General features: G+C 34.4%; 1 protein-coding gene across 3 annotated transcripts in view; it reads left to right on the top strand.

The window, feature by feature from the left end:
• LOC145672189 (LIM domain transcription factor LMO4) overlaps window positions 1-14,659 on the top strand; it is a 565,777-nt gene that overhangs the window by 451,402 nt on the left and 99,716 nt on the right. For all 3 annotated transcript variants that reach the window (XM_081741532.1, XM_081741535.1, XM_081741533.1), the window contains exon 3: window positions 1,623-1,935. In XM_081741532.1, the coding sequence (XP_081597658.1) occupies window positions 1,623-1,905 (283 nt within the window). In that variant the 3' untranslated portion in view covers window positions 1,906-1,935. The remainder of the gene's footprint in view (window positions 1-1,622; window positions 1,936-14,659) is intronic.

Below are 14,659 nucleotides of genomic sequence, written 5' to 3'. Positions count from 1 at the left end.
AACATGCCATGTTTTGACATTTTTGCCTATTTCCGCATATTTAGGTATTTTACCAATAATGACACCAAATTTTAAGAAATAAGTGTATTTTGTAAGCTTAAACAGAGACATAAAATATGTTTCCATATTCCAGTTCGATGTGCGAAAACTAAAATTAAGTAAAGTGAAGTATGTAGTCTAACGTCGTTCGCTTCCACCCTGTAGGACAGTGGACAGTGTGCAAATTAATGGTTATGGATAAATTGATGGAATGATAATGTGGTAAAAACCTCATACACAGTGTTATCTACTAGTACCCAAATGGGAGCCTCATTCCGTAACCCTTTGAGTTGCGATCTGCTCCACAATTCTTGGAGAAAGGTTGGAACGGAATAAGGCCCGTGATATTTCAGGGACGAGGATATAAATGAGACACGGACCTATATAGGGGGATCCGAACAACCCATAAAGAGACTGAACTCGGGGCTGCTACGTGAGATTGAGTGATAGGATTACAAGGCGAAGAAAGTTGCTGAGTTCGTGTGAAATTTTATTTATTTATTTATTGGCAATACATTAAAACGGTAGAGGATGTTTGTTACTCTGCTGGAAACCTATATATAAAGACCTCGGGGGAACCCTCAAAATCGCGGAAAATGAGTGAAACAGTTTAGGCTGCTTGAAGCCTGTGTATCTGTTATCCCTCGAAGAATTCCCGAGTTTGATGAACAGATAACAGAGATATGGTCAGTTCCTTACAGGTTTCTCAATACTCTTCACTACGTACCCAAACATTTAAAGCCGTATATCTCAAAATCATGTCAGTGTGGAATATCATTTATTTTCCTCCGAGGTCTTCTTGAAAGTCGTTATGTATGTGATTTAATAACTCTTGAACCACCAAACCGATCTCGATCAAATTTTCCACATAGATGAGGTTTGGACCTGGGATGGTTTTTGTCACTTCACTTTAACAGTGCGATTTAGGGCAGGGGGAGGAAAAAAATATATTTAAAAAATGATCGAAAATGACCGATATCAGTGTCGAATCCATAGTTTTCGGGATCGCTTAAATGAGGAGTGACACTTCCAATACCGTTTTGAGTCCAAAATCAGCCCCGCAACTTAGGAGAGGGGGAGATATATAAAAATGATCGAAAATGACTGATATTAGCGTCGAATCAGTAGTTTTCGTGGTCGCTGAAATGAACAGTGACGCCTTTGATGCCGTTTAAATCACTCTTCTGCCCCATTAGTACTCCCAAGGAGGATGGTGACATGTAAAAATAATTTAACTGACCGATATTAGTGTCGAATTCATAGTTTTTGGGGTTCCTAAGTTGATTGGTAACAGTTTTGGTGCTCTTCATGTCTAAAAAATTAAACGTGTTCTTCCCGTGCAAAGAAAGTCGTTCTGATTGTTGCTAAAATGATATTACTAAAATGGATTACACTGAAAACTGAAACGGAACGATACTTAGTTAAAGAAAATAGGGATTTTCTGAACATCTTTTGGTATGTTTTAGTACAGTAGCAATAATAATAATAATAATAATAATAATAATAATAATAATAATAATAATAATAATAATAATAATAATAATAATAATAATAATAATAATATGTTTTCTTTTTTGTTGCAGGCTGTTCGGGAATACTGGTGCATGTTCGGCGTGTGGACAAACAATCCCAGCCAGTGAGTTTGTGATGCGAGCGGGCCAAGGCCACGTGTACCACCTTAAGTGCTTTGTGTGTTCGAAATGCCAGTCGCAGTTGGTTCCTGGGGACAGATACTACTTACTGGCCGGAAGCCTCGTCTGCGAACAGGACTGGCACAAGATGCTCAAAGGATCCGGAGTTGCTTCCGGGACGGGAACCGGAGTCCGGAAGGGCAAGGTGGGAAGACCAAGAAGGAGCAGAGACTGAGGAAGTCTGGCAACGTCGCGACCCCGGCAGGTGAGTTTTTTTTTTAATGCCTAAAGGGTGTATAGGCTTTGTGGTTTTTTTTTCCTTTCTGAAGTGAACACGAAAAAGTGAGGTAGATCTATTTTTTTTATTTAACAATCATTCTGCAGTTGATAGTATCACATAATGCAATTGATTGATTTTCTTTTTAAAATACGTTAAAAGTGCATTTCATTTAGGATGATCAGAAAATAACGTTTGTTATTGAGTTTTGATTTATATGCTAATTCGTGCATCTTCAAGAGAAAATATCTTATTGCATACAAACACTTTCACCGTTTTTAAGAGTTGCTTAAGGTGGATTGATACACAAAACATCAACATTTTGCTAAGACAAACTTCAGTAATATGTCATTTATTCATGGTCTTTGATAAGAAAATGGAGTGACGGTAAGAAAGGCCCTGTAAATCTGCCATAGCTTCCTAACTCCTACTTAGGCCAGCGGTCGGACATAGGAATAGGTAATTTCTAAAATAAATTTTAGAATTAAATTTTAAAAACAGCGTAGGTTTTTTTTTTTTTTTTTTTTTTTTTTTTAAGCCAAAACTTTGCCGTCTTTTATCCAACAGTTTCAACCTAACATCAGTGATACCATTCGGAAACGTCTTAAAGTCCCATCTTGAGAGACAGAAATTCCCATTATTCTCTTGAATTTCCCACGCTCTACAAAATTTTTCAAAATTTATAAAATATGAAAAGTAAAGCTATTGTATGTCACTCACCACTTTCTTTAATATATGCGTGAATTCAGGCCTTCTAAGTTAATCAAACAGTTTATGAATAAGTAATTAAGAGAGAGAGAGAATTGAATGTTGACGAAATCATGTACCTTTTGTTGTTAGAAATTAATATTTGCATTACGGATTTGTGTCGTAATCTTCGATTGAACGTAACGAAACAAGATAAGACAAGCTTCATTCTCCAATAATAACATGTGAAGCATTTTGGAAGATGATTTTTTTTTTAAATCTCGTTTGGTGTTTTATTTTAAATACCAGATTTGTTAAAAGTTCCATGGTGCTTATTCTTTGAGATTCTCTACTAACTGGATAAATCACATCCATGCTATAGATATACCACATTGACTTGATACCTAATCTTCTGTTCCAAGCGCTGCTATCGGCTGAAGGAATTCCACTCCCTTTCGCTAAGGCTCTCTCGCTCTTTCGCTAGTGCTTAGCAACAGCTGAAACCTTATTGGATCAACGCGTGGGTGTGTCAAGAGTGTGAGCTTTAGTTCGCATTTTTGCCACGGCTCGAGACATTTTGGCAGCACTATAACAAGCATTTTTCAGTAGCATAATTTGACAATATAAATCAAAGTAAATATTTCAGTTTAACGTCCCACGATTATGCATTTTTAGACTAAGGGAGATGACGATAAAGGCAAATGAATGATGATGGAAGAATTTGTGGAATGGAAATTGGGAGGAAACGGGAGTACCCCGAGAAAACCCTACGGGCACGATGTTGCCCACTACAAAGTTACTTGGCCAAGGATCAAACCAGGGACCCGATACACCAGAGGAAGCACTCTACCACTGAGACATCCTGCCCACCTACCCCCCAAGTTGACAATTAGCACTGATTTCACGCTAATGCGTTTGTAGGTTTATAAAGCCTTACTATCCTTCTATGAATTCGCCATTAATTTCGCGACGGCACACCAATGGCATTTGCACGAAACTCAAAAGTCTCCTTTCTCGTACATTTAAATTGCGAGAAATATTAATTTTAAAACTTTCGTATATAGGGAAAGAAACTGGTCTCCTTGCTGGTCCCCGGAAAATGAGGAAAGAAACTGGTTAAGAACAGACATTGTCTCAGGACGAGCTGAATACTTTAGAATCCTATAGAAAGCACGATAGAAGGGGAAAAGGGAGGGGAGTTACTTTTTTTTAGAAAGGGTAATTCTATGCCAAGACAAAGAGGTTAGCTGAGATCTATAGTACTTCTATGCTCGGAAGTAATCTGCCAAAATGATGACAATCCTTATGATGATTGTGACTTGACCTGTGTATGGAGAGGAGAAGGGGGCTCTGGAGTCACACAAACTTTTTGGCTTATTTTTGTGTATAACAACACCCCTTAACTTTATATACACACCCCCAACACCCCTTGACTTTCTACATATGTATGTATGTAGAAAGTAGTATTGGAACCTTCTGTGGAAGTGGGTGTCCAATATCTTTGGAACATGACTGTATAATCAATTACTTGGCTGGCATATTGAAAAATCAGTTATTTTCTCCATCCCCAAACACAAATTATACCTTGTTCTAGATAAAAAGTGTTGATTAAACGCTGTTTAAATGGGTAACCGTTGTAGATTTAAAGAAGAAGAAGAAAAGAAGCAATAAGAGGAACCGGTATAGGTAAGTGTTTCAATCTATCTGATCGTTGTATAAATGAATTGGCGACACGAGGCATAGAGAAGAAAGAAAAACATATTAGAAAAGAAGAAGAAGCAGAAAAAAAAACAACATTCCAGCTACTTAAACATCTGAAAAGAGTGACACGTCATCTCATCTAATCCCCCCTAACCCCCCGCTCACACAAGGGGGAAAAATAAAATAGTAAAAGATCCAGCTTTTCAAATAGGGAATAGCAAAACGGAGTAGAGACTGTTCAGCTAATAGCTTAGGTCAAACCTTATCTCGGCGCACAGGCACTCAGCCCTACGCGACCCCAATAATGGGTCCCCATTACCGTGAACATGGACTACATGAGAGCTTTTAACCGCATGACATACCCCAACGCAAGATAGCGCATCGGTCTAGTTCTCTTTTTTACTTTTAGTTTGTATTGCGTGTGTGTGTGTGTGTCTGAACAAGAGGGAGAGGAGAGAGGATTGGGTGTCAGGTGAATTAAAAAAAAAAAACAAAGGGGTAAATGTAACATTCACGTTTTCAGGTGTGAGAAGAAATCAGAAAGGGTATAAAACAAGACAAAAAAAAAGTTGACAATCGCTATGTTCAAAACCCGAGGTTTCTGATCTCTTCTTTTTTTCTTCTTTTTTGTAGTACACACAACATTGTTTGTGAGTGTGTGCGGGCTGTGTGCTCTTGTGGTTTTTCGGCTTTCGAACAAGAACACTTAAAAGGCCTCAAGTCAGTTTCGATTAACATCCAGAGTGGCTCGTTAAGTGCTTCTGATGGGAGTCATGGTAAGAAAGAAAGAAGCTAGGCGAAAAGATTTTCTCGACAAAAATCAACAAGTGCTTGTGGCATTCATTCTGCTTTTCCCGTGTTCTTTTTCTTCCCACCCCTCCTTCCTCCTTGATTTCTGTCATCATTCTCCTCTAAAACGTTGTTGGATTTTTATCTTCTCCGTTTCTTCTTCTCTCTCTCTCTCTCTCTCTCTCTCTGTGTGTGTGTGTGTGTGTGTGTTGTAAGTGAATCTCCTTTCTGCTAATCTTTGCGTGTGCCAAAGACTGAAAAATGTACTGTAGGTAAGAAGAAGAGAGATTACAAGTTGCTTCGATGTGTCGTGATAGGAGAAGTGGCCCCACAGAGCGTAGTAACTAACACTCTCGCTTTTGGTGCGAGAGGTCCCGGGTTCGATTGCCGAGGTGGAAACACTCGATCGAGAAGGTGTAACAGCTTTATCAGGCAAGCCATCCTGAGTGAGTTTTTTTTTTCTCATTGACAAGGGTGTATTCTAATGGTTAGAACATTGGACTCGCGTCCGTATGGTCCCGCGTTCGATTCCCGGCCGGTGGTGCCCAATTTTCGACGTCCACCTAGCGTCGTAAGGCAAAGTAGCCATGTCTAGGATTCTACACTTGAATAGCTTTTATTGCCCTCTTAATTGCTTTTATTGCTTTTATGACTGTGTAGATTTGATGTCAATATGGCCGTGTCGGCCTTGGGAAGGTTTTAGGGGGAGGTGGTTTTATTACCCTGTTTGTTAGGTGGTTAGACGGGTTCCTGGAAAAGGTTGAGTGTTAGGAGGGATGGAGTAGTTTCTAGAAAAGAGGATGAAGGACATGATTTTGATAGGATTGTTTCTAACAGCTATGCTATGATCAAATTAATTATTCTTTTATTTGTATTTCTTAATAAATTAGTCGGAACAATTGTACTGGTTCGCTTGCTAAGCAAGCTCCTTATTTATTGGATCGTTTGCTAAAGCATACTCTGCTTATTTATTGGATCGCTTCATTAGAAGCTCATTATAAAAATATTATGTTTTTCCCAAATCGTATGCTAAAGCATACTCCATAGAACAATCTCTGATTGTGATTATATTAATTAATTCTCTTAATAAATTAATCGGAACATCTTATTTTACGGATTGCTTGCTCTGCAAGCTCCTTATTATTTTTCCCAAATCGTATGCTAAAGCATACACGTTGTTAAATTTGATTATATTAATTAATTTGACCATTTGCATAGCAACTTGTTTTTTTTGTTCTTTCGTATTATTTATAATAATACTCGTTGTTATAAATTGGAGGGAATAATCTTTATTCATGCGGGACTTTTTTAATTTGACGGATCGTATCTTTATTTTCTCGAACACTGTGTGAGCATACTAGAAATTTCGTGTATAGAATATGTATGTATACTTCGGTACGATAGGCATTGCTGATACATATACAGAGCGTGGTGCTTGTACGTCTTTCGCTGATGAACTTAAGACATGAACTGAACTTTTCGCGCGCTTTTTGGAAACTGGTTGTGCAACAGGGAAAGATGGCGTTGTTGGGTAACAGGTGCGTGTTAAAACATGAAGACAAATACAAAGGAAAACCGACGACACGTTTAGTATACATCACAGAGTGCCGACAGAGTAATAAAAGAAGTTTGGCGTCAGGGTAGCTGAACACAAGATATTGTTGACGGCGAATACAAAGAAGATTGAGGTCGTGGCAGGTAAACATGTTGAATCATGCCCCTATGCTAATTGGTAATAAAAACAAGTTTGGCGTCATGGTAGTTGAACACAAGATATTGTTGACGGCGAATACAAAGAAGATTAAGGTCGTGGCAGGTAAACATCACAGAGTGCCGACAGAGTAATAGAAAAGAAGTTTGGCGTCAGGGTAGTTGAACACAAAACAATGTCGATGGTGAATACAAAGGAGAATAAGGTTGCGGTAGATAAACATCACAGAATACCGACAGAGTAATAAAAACAAGTTTATTGGTATGTGAAATGACAATAAAAAACATTGTCGGCGAAGAATACAAAGAGGATTGAGGTCGTGACAGGTAAACATCACAGAGTGCCAACAGAGTAATAAAAAGAAGTTTGGTAATGCGTTAGGTGAACACAAAACAATGTTGATGGTGATTACAAAGAAGATTAAGGTTACGGTAGATAATAACACAGTAATAAAACATTGTTGACGAAGAATACAAAAGAAGTTTGGCACCACGAATTGTGGTACATGACGCGACACCGAACGGAAATACAAAAGAAGTGTTGATCCTGTTGAAACATGAAGGGGTACTGAATGCAATAGAAGATTGTTACATTGATATGATACCGAATGAAAACACAAAAGAAGTTTTGCAGTATGAATTGTGTTGACACTTTTCTTTGTACGTAGATAACATTTTAAGTGATTAGTACAGGATATGAATAACATTATTGAGGGAATACCGTTGTAAGATGTGAATGATCGTAACACAATGTAAATAATATTGACAATGTTGTTTCAAAAGAATGTTTGATCAATAAATGATACATGAGAACATAAATGCAATGTAAGTATATGTTTTCTCCGTCCCTTATACCTATTGAAAGTTGTATAGAGAATTGGGGAAGTACATTTGAAAATATTTTAAATGATGTAATGGGCGTGTTTTAAAGTACCACGTGATATGACGTCGACATAAGTTTTCCTTATATACTGGGTATGATGAGAAGACTGACATAGTATCATCATGGATTCGTCTGCCATTATAGTACAGCGAGAAATTCAACTTTGCAACGAAGTAGATTGGGATTCTACATTTGACTATGTTGAATCTCCCAACAAAAAGTTTAAATTGCATAGAGAATCTCCGGACTTGTTTATTGATGAAGAAACTTGCTATTTTTCACCGGCTTCTCCAGATGTCATTATAGAGGAAGAAACTTGCTCACCGGCTTCTCCAGATGTCATTATAGAGGAAGAAACTTGCTCACCGGCTTCTCCAGATGTCATTATAGAGGAAGAAACTTGCTCACCGGCTTCTCCAGATGTCATTATAGAGGAAGAAATCATTGATTTAAGAGAAGAGCCAATATTAATTCCAACTTCGCCCGTTGGATCAAGAACAACTTCACCAGTACCAGTAACAGGAACACAGGAGCAAAAGTTTCAAGTTCCAGCGATAAAGTGGACACTTGCAGAAGAAGGAAGATCAACATCTCCTGATTTATTTAATGAGGAAGAGGAGGAAGAAATTTGTAAGTTATTCAACGAGATAGAAGAGTGCAAACCCACCACGCCATCACCAAGTGTTTCACCGTTGGACTTTTTATCTTCACCCCAAAAGGTTCCATTGGATTTGCGTGTGCAGTACCAGTGCGAGTGTAATAGTAACTTTGTAAGTGAAACATGTGTTAAAGATAGTATTTTAAAGTGGGAACCAGATACAGTTTTACTATGCTCTGGTTGTACCCTAAATTTTTTCAACCAGTTCGGGCACAGGTGCCTTCTTGTGAATATATTAACTCTCGAAGCAGAAGCATGGAAAATTATGGCAAGCAAAAATGTGAGAGACAATGTGTATTCAAATTATGTGAAATCGCATTCTGCTAACAAAAGAAGTGAACATTTATTTCATGAAACCTATGACAACTTATTAAAGAACCCAAATTATATTGAAGGACTAGTGAACATTTTATTAGAAAAAGATAGAAACGCGACAAAGTGATTTCTTTTTTTTTGTATGTAATATAATCTGTATATATTATTTCTGTGTGTGTGTGTGTGTGTGTGTGTGTGTTTGTACATGTATATTATTTTCTATACTTGTTTGCTTGTATATATCTTTATCTCTAAATAAATATATACGAATTTCATTTCTTGATTTTTATTTAATAAAAGAAACTTTCCTAAATAAAAGCTATCATTGACATTTTACAAGGTGAAACTCATTTATGGTCTCTATCGTTTAAAATTGGTATTTGATGAGTGTTTTATATTTTTCTTGATTTTACTAATACTTTGAAGTATTTAAAAGTTTGGTGAGTATTTTACAAGTTTGCGATTTGAAACATAGATCCTCAAAGTTTGTGTAACAAACAAAACATACCCTGAATAAGAAGAGTTTATGTAACGAAAGATCCACATAAATAAGAACGAATTTGTGCAACAAATATTTGATGAATTACACTTTATGAGTATTGTGTTAAGAAAAGTAAGCAGAGTTTCTGCAAGAATTTTTATTATATTCACAATCATAGATTGTTCAGAGTTCCACAGAAACTTTTTAATATATTTACAATAAAAAAAATTAACACTGACTTTGCAATGAGAAAGGATTTTCTAAGTTCACACTTAACTGCCCTTAGTATTTTACATAGTAATTATTTAACACTACATAACTATGTTGATGTAAGAGTATTACGGTAAGTAAAACGAAATAAGAAGATTGTTCATCGCATTCTTAATACGTTCACACAAAGTGTTCGATTAAATAATTACGAGATATTAAATAATACAACAACAACAAAAAATTAACACCGACTTTGCAATGGGAAAAAAGAATACATATAAAAACAGAAACTGATCTAATAATGAATTTAAATATGCATACTATGAAGTAATATTATAGTATGATTTATATACTTACCTTACAAAATGCAACAACTTTTTACATACATACATGTAATATAAAAATGCAGAAACTAATTTTACAAACGCGATTCATAACATGCAGAAAGTGTTTTACAAATGCGAATCATAACATGCAGAAAATGTTTTTTACAAATGCGAATCATGACATGCAGAAATTGTTTTACAAATGCGAATCATAACATGCAGAAAATGTTTTACAAACGCGAATCATAACATGCAGAAAATGTTTTACAAAACGCGAATCACAACATGCAGAAAATGTTTTTACAAACGCGAATCATAACATGCAGAAAATGTTTTTACAAAGTGAATCACAACATGCAGAAAATGTTTTTACAAACGCGAATCATAACATGCAGAAAATGTTTTTACAAAGTGAATCACAACATGCAGAAAGTGTTTTTACAAACGCGAATCATAACATGCAGAAAGTGTTTTTCATACAAGCATCATAACATGCAGAAATTGTTTTACAAACGCAAATCATAACATGCAAAAAGTTTTTCACATACATGTGGTATAAATGTCGAAAAGTGTTTTTCAAAAACAAATAATTAACACCAATTTTAAAACGTTCACAAATAAATTTGTTCAGAGTATGTATAACATACGATCCGTAAAAATATGAAGTGATTGAACAAAATTAAAATTAAAAAATGTAACTTACGAAAACTAAAATGCAACTTGTCAAAATGAAAATGCAAGTTGTCAAAATGAAAATGCAAGTTGTCAAAATAAAATGTAACTTGTCAAAAAATGAAAATGTAATTTCAAAATTAAAAATGCAACTTGTCAAAATGAAAATGCAAGTTGTCAAAATAAAATGCAACTTGTGAAAAATGAAAATGTAATTTCAAAATTAAAAATGCAACTTGTCAAAATGAAAATGCAAGTTGTCAAAACTAAAATGCAACTTGTCAAAATGAAAATGCAAGTTGTCAAAACTAAAATGCAACTTGTGAAAAATGAAAATGTAATTTCAAAACTAAAAATGCAACTTGTCAAAATAAAAATGCAACTTGTCAAAATGAAAATGCAAGTTGTCAAAATGAAAATGCAAGTTGTCAAAATAAAATGCAACTTGTGAAAAATGAAAATGTAATTTCAAAATTAAAAATGCAACTTGTCAAAATGAAAATGCAAGTTGTCAAAACTAAAATGCAACTTGTCAAAATGAAAATGCAAGTTGTCAAAACTAAAATGCAACTTGTGAAAAATGAAAATGTAATTTCAAAACTAAAAATGCAACTTGTCAAAATAAAAATCCAAGTTGTCAAAATGAAAATACAACTTGTCAAAATGAAAATGTGAAGTTTTTCACATGCATGCAATATAAAAGTGTACAAAGAAATTTTAGGCACGTGGATCATAACATACGGATTTTTTGTTATATGCATATGTTAAAGTTTCATATGCACATGTTAAAGTTTTTAGTTGCATGAAATAATTTTAAGTACGATAATGTAAAACGCATTTACACAAAAGAAAGTTTTAAAATCATACATCTAAGGAAATAATATAAATGAAAACAAGTAATATACAGTGATAAAATTTTATTTACAAATTACAATAAGATATATATTTATAGTTTACATACAGATACATTTGTGATTTTAACATTCCTTGATATATTGTTTAATACAATCTATATTTATATTAGTATATGTACAATTACATATTGGCCAATTTTTTGCTGAAAGTCTTTTATCACTTCTTTTTGTTAATTTATACACATTGTTATTATTATTATTTTGTAATTGATTAGCAGAAAAGTTTTTATTTTCCATTATTACTTTTTGTGCATATTATAATGTAAATCTTTTTGTAAGAATAACTCTGTAATTAACTGAATGTTATCTTTGTTTAACAAAATGTTATATAATGTATATGTAAATGTCCAATCATCAATTTCAGTATCACAATGTACTGTTGCAAAATCTTTATATAAGTCATCAAAACTTTGTGTGCTTACCATTCTACGCCATGCATTATAGCATAACATATCATAGTCTAAAGTAATACACTCATGTTCATTTAAATTTGCGCGATTTTGAAAACACCCGTAACACAAAAGTTCTCGCTGTGGTTTCCAACGGTCAATACATAATAACAAACACTGTTCATCTATAGAAAAAGAAGAACACCGATATTCGCAATAATTGTATGTATTTAGAAAACGACACTGGTATTCACAGTATGGATTGTTGATACACATTTTTATCGTGTTCAAGATATGTTTCTCTTAAATCAGAAATGTGATAATCATTGAATGTAATCTCCTGATATGTATAGTTAAATTTGTTTATAAGATGCGGAATAATGTTTACGTCTATATATTTCACATGAATTTTTAGATATTGTTTTAATATTTCCTCGCGTGTTGATTTCTTAATTAGGAAATTCCACACAGTAGTATTTAATTCTTCATCACTTTCACTTACACATTTATGCTCAGTTTCTTTCTCACTATGAATTGCACAACTTTCACAAAGTAATGGTTCAGAAAGTTTATATTTTTCTAGTAACTGTTTTACACAAACTTCATTTACTTCATTAGGAGTACAACCACACTTCACATCATTGAATATCAGAATGTCATTAGAAATTGTATTTTGATCTAGCACTACTACTTCCTCTTCAAACGGTATTTCATTTGGGTATCTGAAATTTCGTCTATACACACTATCGTCTATGCTAATTTCTTGTGTTGGATAAATAATCCTATATTTTTCAGCGTCTTCTTCAGGAATGTCAGGATCATTTGGATGTACAACAATAATTTTCTTTTGTTTTTCAAGTTCAAAACGTTTTTCACGTGGTGAAATGTACTTTACATGTTTACTTTGCGATAAGGAAAGATTGGTTTCAATTTCACCTTTCCTTTTCTTATTATGAAAAGAAGAATATGTTCTTAATTGTTTAACATTATGCAGGTCTTTATTTATTTCTCGCTTTGCAACTGCTGAAACATCTACCTTTTGACTATACATCTTAACAACGTATCATCCACTTTATTTGTGTTAGTACAAGTACACGCATGCGCAGGATTTATAGTGCAAAGGTAGGGGATGCGCGAAACAAATGCGCAGAAAATAAGTATGAATATTTTAAAAGTTTTTCCCCATTACAATATTTGTTTACGTATTGAATTAGATTCTGTGTATTTTAAATATCAAAAAATATTTAATTTGATACGTCAGACTAACTCCACTTTTATTTTGATTGAATATTAACTTAAGAATAACATTAATTATATACATGATCTTATGAAAATATAGTGTGAGAAAGTATGATTTTATTCATACAGATTTAATGGATGACAATTCAGTATTTGAATGTTACAGTACTATAGCCACTTGTAATGTTTCATGATACAGAACATATACACAAAGTAAAGAAATATGCATGTAACAGTGGACATATACGTGTAACGGTTGACTTATGTTTGGCTTATGTTGCACATGTAAGGAAGAAGGTATCATTGAATGCACACATTGTGACACTCAACATGTCTTAACAGATACATATTGTACCCCAGTACTTCATAAAGCGTTAAAGACTGGATATAAAATTCTGCAAATGATTGAAGTATGGGAATTTGAACTGTTGGTTCTGAGCTTAGTCATTTAAATATATCAGGAAGCTTTAAGATTTTTACCTCATGTCAAATCAAAGGAGACAAAGAAAAATACATGAAAGAGTATCATGTATATGAAGGAATAGAATTAATGGAAGATAACATTAGGATGAACCCAGGCATGAAACAATCTACACTTCATTGCACGGAAAATGGACATAACGATCCCACTTATTGCAAAACAAAAGATTTTGTTTTACTTGGTGTTAACGCAACGCTATGCTACGGGTCTGAGGGTAAACATATGTAAACTTACTGCAGGCAGCATTCCTGCATTTTGGCTGTGTACCGACTATTATGTTGAAAAGTTGCAAGTCCGCAAAAGATATTATTGATCTGTACTGTGTAGGCTTCTTTCGTCAAGATAATATGTTGAAACCTACGTGTGAAAAAAAAAATAGTGAATTTGTGTCTGTAGGGAAGACTACTGGCTTAACTGCTGATGATTCCGACTAGTTAATGGGTGTTTTTCGGGAGGTTAGCACGAGTTTTGCACCAGAACATAGTATATGTTCTACATTGTATGGTACAGGCAGTCGGGAATACTTTCGCATTGTTAATAGTAAAACTATGCAATATCCTTATTTTGGTCTGCGTGGAAAGGAAGTTACCATTGAATGTATGCACACTAGTGGTATCGAAGAACCGCAAACATATGTTCGTTCATTATTCGAATTTGTACAAGAACATACACTAAATGACGTCAATGATGATGATATTTTTATCGGTATTACTATTGAAAGTTCGCGTCAAAATTAAACAAACGATGTACATGACATGACATCCTAAAAAGGAATTGAATCCCGATATATCGTTCCATATAGTTGAAAATGTTTTAAATACTAATGAACATTTGGAAAGAAGGGAGATCCACGCAAGGGAAAGGGTCGAACCCATGGTTCAGCCAAGTATGAGGAATATACAAATCTTTTGGAAAAGTGTTCCATCCCAATGAAGAAACATTGTATATTGTCATCCTTGGAATGGGTAAGACTGATCAACGTTGTAACTACATGTACAAACTAAAGAATCATCCTGAGCTAGTATTAAAACACGCTATGGATTTGTGCATTGATCCCAATGTTAGTATTGACCATTAACATGGTTGTACTAATGCAGATGCGAAGAAGTTCGAAAACAAACTAGCCTCTGAACACCAGATAATTATTATTTATGAGAAGAACAAATGAGTTAAGAGTATAATATACCCGTGAATTAAAGATGGCAAACAAAATTTACACCTTGTATGAGAACCAATTGATAACTAACATACATAAAC

Source organism: Thermobia domestica, chromosome 2, assembly GCF_964235325.1.
Source record: "Thermobia domestica chromosome 2, izTheDome1.hap1.1, whole genome shotgun sequence".
In the NCBI taxonomy this organism is placed as follows: domain Eukaryota; kingdom Metazoa; phylum Arthropoda; class Insecta; order Zygentoma; family Lepismatidae; genus Thermobia; species Thermobia domestica.
The sequence above is the reverse complement of the archived record's forward strand: the minus strand, read 5'-3'. Positions and strand labels throughout refer to the sequence as shown.